Genomic DNA, 7,391 nt, shown 5'->3' with positions numbered 1-7,391 from the left:
AGAATTTTAGTGTAGGCCAGGCATGGTGGCTCACGCCTGTAATCCCAGCACTTTAGGAGGCTGAGATGGGTGGATTGCCTGAGGTCAAGAGTTCAAGACCAACCTGACCAACACGGTGAAACCCCATCTCTACTAAAAATAACGAAAATTAGCCGGGTGTGGTGGTGAGTGCCTGTAATCCTAGCTATTTGGGAGGCTGAGGCGGGAGAATCACTTGAACCCGGAAGGCAGAAGTTGCAGAGAGCTGCGATCGCACCACTGCACTCCAGCTTGGGCGACAAGGGCAAAAACTCTGTGTCAAAAAAACAAATTAAAAAAAGGCCGGATGCAGTGGCTCACACCTGTAGTCCCAGCACTTTGGGAGGCTGAGGCGGGCAGATCACGAGCTCAGGAGATCGAGACCATCCTGGCTAACACAGTGAAACCCCGTCTCTACTGAAAACACAAAAAATTAGCCGGGTGTGGTGGCGGGCACCTGTAGTCCCAGCGACTCGGGCGGCTGAGGCAGGAGAATTGCTTGAACCTGGGAGGCGGAGGTTGCAGTGAGCCAAGATAGCGCCATTGCACTCCAGCCTGGGCAACAGAGCAAGACTCTGTCTCGGAAAAAAAAAAAGAAAGAAAGAACAAAGACAAGAAAGAAGAAGTTGCCTAAGTGAACAGCTTTTACAAAGTCTACAGTAGTGTACAGGAATGTCCTAGGCCCTCACACTCACTCCCTCACTGATCCACCTGGGGCTACTTCCACTGCAGCAAGCTCCATTCACGGCAAGTGCCCTGTACAGGTGCACCATTCTCAGTCATTTTTTACTGTACCTTTTCTACACTTAGATACGTTTAGATACACAAACCCATTACCATCGTGTTACAATTGCCTACAGTATTCAGTACAGTAACAGGCCTCACAGGTGTGCAGCCAAGGAGTACGAGGCTACACTGTACAGCCTACGTGTATAGCGGGCTGTGCCCTCCAGGTGTGTGTAAGTGCACTCTGTGACATTTGCACGATATTGAAATTGTCTAATGATGCATCCTCATGGTTATGCATCCTGCAACTGTACATTAATCTCAGCCCCTCCCCTTATTAGCACCAGGGGGCAGAGATGTCATCTCGCCTGCTTCCCATCTGCCATGGATCAACTGCTTGTTAGGTCACCTGGGATTGGTGCAGTGTAGATCACGGTTAGGTTATTCCTGATCTCTGGGGCAGATTTGGTCTGGGAACTGGCGCCACACAGAGGTTGACCTCCAGTCACCAAATATCTAAAAGGAAAAGGGCACTGTTCAAAAGGTGTCCTGTGAAAGCTGGTGCTTTTGCAGCTCTATGTGGGCTGTACTTGGTGGGGATGCCAGAGGGGAGGAAGTGGTTGTTTTAAGTCCCTGCGGTCATCTGGCTCCTGCAAATCATTTCTTATCCTTTAGGAGTTGTTTCTGTGTTAAAGTACAGAGACCAAGAGCCAGAGTTTGGAGCCGGGTTCTAGGGTTCTGATCCTGGCTCTAATTTTCTAGCTGTTTCATCTTGGATGAGTAATTTAATTTTCACAAGACCCAAATGACTTTTGTGTTAAATCTCCATAGTACCTCCAAGGGTTATTGTTAGGACCAAATCGGGGTGGCTTTGAAGGGCATAGCACAGTGTGCTGTGTGGGATCAGGGATTAATAAATGTTGACGATCATTTGCTTGGTTGTGGGGAAGCTGATTAAATTTGCTGCACGTTGTGGTGCATCTTCCTTGATTCCTTCCCCCTGCCTGCGGAGCCTTGAGCCAGACCTCAGTGAACACAGCTAGCAGCCGACCCAAGCTATTGCAAGGGAGGCCATGACAGAAGGGATAATGAGTTTGAAAGATACACCTGATGGAAAGGCAAATCCCTTTCAGGAGGAGAAAGAGGAAGATGGAAGGCCGGGTGCAGCTGGACCACAGCACCCTAGACTGCTAGAAAAGAACTACCTGGGGCTGGCAGTCCTGACAGAGCCATTTAATCAGCCGACAGTGGCCAGGCTGGACGTCCATCCTCCTGAAGCTGGCCCCTCCCTGGCACAGTGGGGACGGTGGGTGCCAACGTCCTGACGGGGTTGCCTCACGAAAGCAGGGAAGACAACTGCAAACCACAGACAGCCCCAGTGAACCATCAGGGCCCAGCCCATGAGCAATGCAGAATCTCTCCTTTCCTGATATGGGACAGAGGCTTTGAGAAGCCCACCTGTCCCCTCCTCTGATCCCATTTCCCAGATGCTACCCAAATCCCTGTTTGGCAATCACTTTCACTCAGCACTCGAGCTGTGGACTCAGTCTTTATCTTCTCTTTAATAGAAACATGGCAAAGTGTTGTCCCTACAGCCTCTTTGGCTATAAGCCGGGAACTGTGAATCCAACAGACCAACATAGAAGCAAAAATGCTCCTCCTGGGAAGAAGAGACAAATAACAAGCTTTTTATCAAGAATTAATCCCTACAATATGGTCTGATGTCAATACAGACTCAGGGATATCTTCCGCTTGTCTTTCACTACCATACAATAAAAATATAAAACTGATAGTGACCCCAAGAGGTCCAAGATCACTCATCAGGAGAGAATTATCTCCTTTGTACATTGTCTTTAGGCAGGAGAGCAGAGCTGTGCATTTTGTTCGACATATTCTACAAGAGCTGAAAGGAGGGCTTTGGATTGGTTCACCTCAGTCACCCTACAGACAGGGCTTGCAGGAAACCCTCCAGCCTTCTCTAGGTGCATCGTCTAATAACGGTTGTTGTTGCAATCTGGCACGGAAACAGGATTAGGTATTTTGAGCAATTACTATTGTTTATGATTCATATACATTTCTAACCTGATAAAATATTAGCAGTCAAGCATAAACAAAAGTGTTTCACAAATATTTGATTTGCATAATAGAGACTCAAAGTCAATGAATGTCTACATTTCTTACCGTGGTATAAACAACGTTTGCTATTGAAATGGAAGCAAAATAATTCATTAATTGCCACTTCTTCCTTCTCTTATATGGAATGTTTCTTGCTCTAGATAGCATATGCAGAGTGTGTTGTATATAATGTATAATTTAAGTGACACCTGAGAGGTGTTAAATACATACTGAGTGATAAGAATAACGAGGCTTATTCATCTTTTGAAAACATTAATAAAACCCTCAGCTGGAGATTAAATTAATATTATAATAACATTGTTCTCCAACTGGGGTATACAGAATCCTGGGAGAGTTGGGGAGTATTTGAAGCCACCAGAAAAATGTGGCACATCTTCCTCAAGCTTCGCTTTACTGAAGACTATGAACTTTTTTAAAGAGTAAGACACTCGCGATTTATGGAGTAAAAGTTTTCACATGGATTTTCAGGTAGAATAGACTTAAACTTTTACCCTTGATTCTAGTGTCACCTCTCCAGACTCCTCTTGTCTGAATTTTTCTTCTCTGCCATGGAGTACTTAATAAAGCTTTTGAAGCACTTCCCTTATTAAAACACAAGAATACGATAGCAGTTCTTGTTCTCTCTGATTTCGAGTAATAATGGGGAAAAGTAACTTAAGTAAGTGAACAGTCTGTATTTTAAAATACTTATAGGTTTAGCACTTCAAGTGATATATACAGAAGTAAGAAAAATCTAAGGATGTTTCTAAATAAATTCTTCAATTCTTATCACTAAATTTCTCAATGAATCTGCTTGAATGCATAAAGATCTGCATTTAGCATATTAAAGGTGACTTCACAGGTATCTAACATTTCTTTATCTGCTCACATTCTTTTGATAAAGCTAGTCTTTGCAATAAAGACAAGACTAAACTTCAAGCCAAGACCACATATAAATTATCACAAATTTCCTATGTTCGAATTCTTAATTGATATAATTTATTATATATAACATACTACATGAATTACAATAAATCAGAGATTATTATATCATTCTTTAATTCATGCATTTAGAGAGTCAGGGACATAGCAGACCACAGGCAGTTTTATTGCCTAGGATTGTTTTTAAAGTTTCGTATAATGGCACTGGTTTTACATGATCATCCAAATGCTGCATCATCACTTCACTGCCTCACCTCACAAATTATACTGTCAATTTGTAGAGAACTGGGGTTACATTTTACCATTGTTCTATCTTTGTCATTGCCCACTAGCCTTGGCCTCCTAGCAGGTATTCACATATCAACAAAAAATAGCAATTAGCAAATTTATCAAGGATGCCCTTAAAGTGCCTGTGTTTGGTGAGTGTGCCTTCATACTCATTGGTCATGAGATGCCCAACTCTATAGCAGTTGTTTTACTCTAATCTCATGATTTGAGGATAAAGGTCTTTGCCTAGAAACACTTGAACATATTCCACACACGTGAAACCAGTAGCAAATTAGCAAATTTGACAGATTCTATGAAACCGGTAGACTTTTTTACTGTTTATAAACTGTTGCTTCAAAATGAAAGGAAGTAGTTGACCCTCAGTGCCTGCTTCATGTCAAGGGATTGGATTTTGGAATAAACTAGTCAGCTAGAACACCTGCCTCTTTTACAGTTGTGTGTGTGTGTGTGTGTGTGTGTGTGTGTGTGGTTGCCACAAACAAAACCTTAAAGTTAATATTCCCTGCTTTCATGGATAGGACTATGTACTTTAATATATTTGGAGACGGTGTTTTGTGGTCAACTATTGGGACATATCCCATCAGTATGAGGGTATATGTACTAGGACCATATAGGAGAATATTTGAAATGCGGGCTGTTCCAGAAAGCCTGGAACTGTGGTCTCCTATCCCCAGATGTCTACATCATGACTTGTTCATTCTTTTCTATCCATTCTCAACCTGCCCATATCATTTTACCTCCTCCTTCTTATCTGACTTGTTTGACTTCTTTAGGACAATGTCGACCACCATGCCGAAGTGAATTTGGGGAGGAAAGGACACTTTGTGGGCAAAGACCGTGGCTGTCAGCACAGAGAAAGGGACAGTAGGTGAGTTAGATACATCATGTCACCAAAACTCTGTGAGGAGTCATATTCTTACTGAGGAGGTGGAAAACAGGCCAGTGCAGTTCTGAAGATGACCCTGGAGAATGGTGAGGATTCATCTGGTCCACATGGCTGTTGGGTGGGGATGGGAAATGAATGAACTGGGAATTCCGTTGAATTCTGGGAAGAAACTTCTTTCGATGCTGGTCCTCTCCCTCAGTGTTGCCTAGAAAAGAAGTTCTTGAAGGCGCTGTTGTAGTTCTTGTTGAAAGCCGTATAGATCAGGGGGTTAAAGAAGGAGTTGGAGTAGCCAAGCCACAGGAAGATGCTTTTCCAGATAGCGGGGATGTCACAGGAGCAAAGAGGACTGATGAGCTCCGTGAGAAAGAAGGGGATCCAGCAGAGTGCAAACACACCAATGAGGATGCCCACCATGAGGGCGGCACGCTGCTCCTTCTGCTCTCGCCACGTGTCCCCTTCTGTCTGGAAGGTGACGGTGGCATGGCGGACCGTGAACACCATCTGGGGCTGTTGGGCAGAGTCCTTCACCTGGAAAAGACAAGCAGGAGCTTTATGAGGAGCCACCTCAGTCTACCTCCAGGCTGAGCCTAGACACTGACAGTCCTGGATTCCGCACATCCACTCGAGGGAAAGTCTTTGATGGATAGGTGTGGGAACCTGAAGGCCTGTGGCACTTGCTCTCAGATATGGAAACCAGGCAACGGAGCTGGGGTGTTTGCTTACATCTTAGAAATGAAAGGACCAGATGTGATGAAATTGACAGCATGAAGATGGACTCCCTGTTGCTGTCTGTTCAACAGAGGCACTGGCAGAAACGAACAGGCAACTTGGCCTGCACAACTTAGTGGCAGAGGTGCACACATCGTCAAAAGTGTCCTAGGTTCCTAGCAAAATCCTGTTCGCTTAGGACCACGTTTTCTACCATCTTTATAACCTTATAGGCTCATGTAAGTCCCCTCTATAATGTTAGGACTTTCTAGAACTTCTCCTCTGGCACAAAGCTGTGCCCCATAGCATATTCTACTGCTTGATGCAGTCTAGTAACCAGGACATCTCTCTCTGGGTCTATTCTTCTTCTACCCCTGTATGTATGTAAAACTGAGACCCCAGTCTTTTTGTCTCACGTGGGTTCCCCCAAGGCCTCCACAGGGCAGGTTCCCACAGAATCAGGCTCTCCAGTTCACTTCCTTCTGTCAAGGAGTGGAATTCCTGGGAAAGGAAGCTCCTCCTCCCTTCTGGTCCTATTTTTAGCTCTTGGGAGAACTGACATAATGAGTGTCTACTGATGAGGCAGCCTTAATATGAAGCAATCATAAATTTACTGAATTAGCAAATTAATCGATCCAATCAAAATGTGGGACAGTTTCTGACTCAGTCATTCTCTGGTGGGTGAGATTGCATTGACATTAAATAGTATTCTTCCCCTCGCCAGCATACTGTGACTCTAGTACATTTAAAAAGATATACACAACTTGTTCTCAAAGAGCATATGATCTTTTAGGCAAAGAATTGTCAGGTTAATCTAACCCACTTAACTAATTCTTGGCAGCATTTATAAAGTGGACTCAAAAGGAATTGACTTACTGTCATATGGAATAACAGGTGGAAATAGGAACACTGTGGATAAGGCAATGTTAGTTGATGAATAAATTACCAAATTTGTAGAATAGCCTTGCTGACATTTATTTGCAAAACAGTATAATATCAAACACTAAATTAAATTTAAAAGAAGATAATAAATAATGAAACCAAAGGTCCGTAATAGTGCAACCTTTAAAAACACGTATAAAATAAGCACTGAAAAAATCCCTCTTTCTGTACCTCTAGATGAAACCAGAGTTACCTTTGGTTACTGATTTATCAAGGCACATCTGGAAATGCATTTGAGGGAATTCATTCATAGAAATCCAAACCATATTTAGCTTAATTTTTCAGCATAAAGGAAAGAAGGAAAGCTACCAATTTCCTTAACAGAATTCAACCCCATAATAATATCAGGGAAGCTGTTTTCCATACTGTCCCAAGACGCCAATAAAACAAGAATTGTAGCTGGACTCTTCAACCCTCTGGAAATTCTCCTTCCCCTTGGCACATTTTTATGAGTGACAATGGGGACACTGGTAACACTGGTCATACTTGAGACATGGTCACACTGTGGAGGCTGATCACATTGGTCACATAAAGGATGCTGGTAACACTGGAGATGCCGGCTATACTGTAAACATCATGGATTTTGATCATACTAGAGAAGCTGTTCACACTGGGGATGCTGGTCACACTGGAGATGCTATTCACACTGGGGAGCTGGTCACACTGAAGATTCTGTTCACACTGTGAATGCTGGTTACCCTGATGATACCATGGATGCCGTTCACACTGTGGATGCTGGTCACACTGGTGACACCATGGATGCCAT

General features: G+C 43.6%; 1 protein-coding gene across 1 annotated transcript in view; it reads right to left on the bottom strand.

The window, feature by feature from the left end:
• Positions 1-2,276: 2,276 nt before the first annotated feature.
• The window catches only part of HTR5A (5-hydroxytryptamine (serotonin) receptor 5A, G protein-coupled), a 15,374-nt gene continuing 10,259 nt past the window's right edge, over positions 2,277-7,391 (bottom strand). Inside the window, exon 2 of the mRNA XM_011973075.1 lies at positions 2,277-5,503. Within this exon, the coding sequence (XP_011828465.1) occupies positions 5,171-5,503 (333 nt within the window). The 3' untranslated portion in view covers positions 2,277-5,170. The remainder of the gene's footprint in view (positions 5,504-7,391) is intronic.

This window comes from Mandrillus leucophaeus, unplaced genomic scaffold (assembly GCF_000951045.1).
Source record: "Mandrillus leucophaeus isolate KB7577 unplaced genomic scaffold, Mleu.le_1.0 Scaffold134, whole genome shotgun sequence".
NCBI classification, from domain to species: domain Eukaryota; kingdom Metazoa; phylum Chordata; class Mammalia; order Primates; family Cercopithecidae; genus Mandrillus; species Mandrillus leucophaeus.
This window is presented reverse-complemented; position numbering and strand designations above follow the sequence as displayed.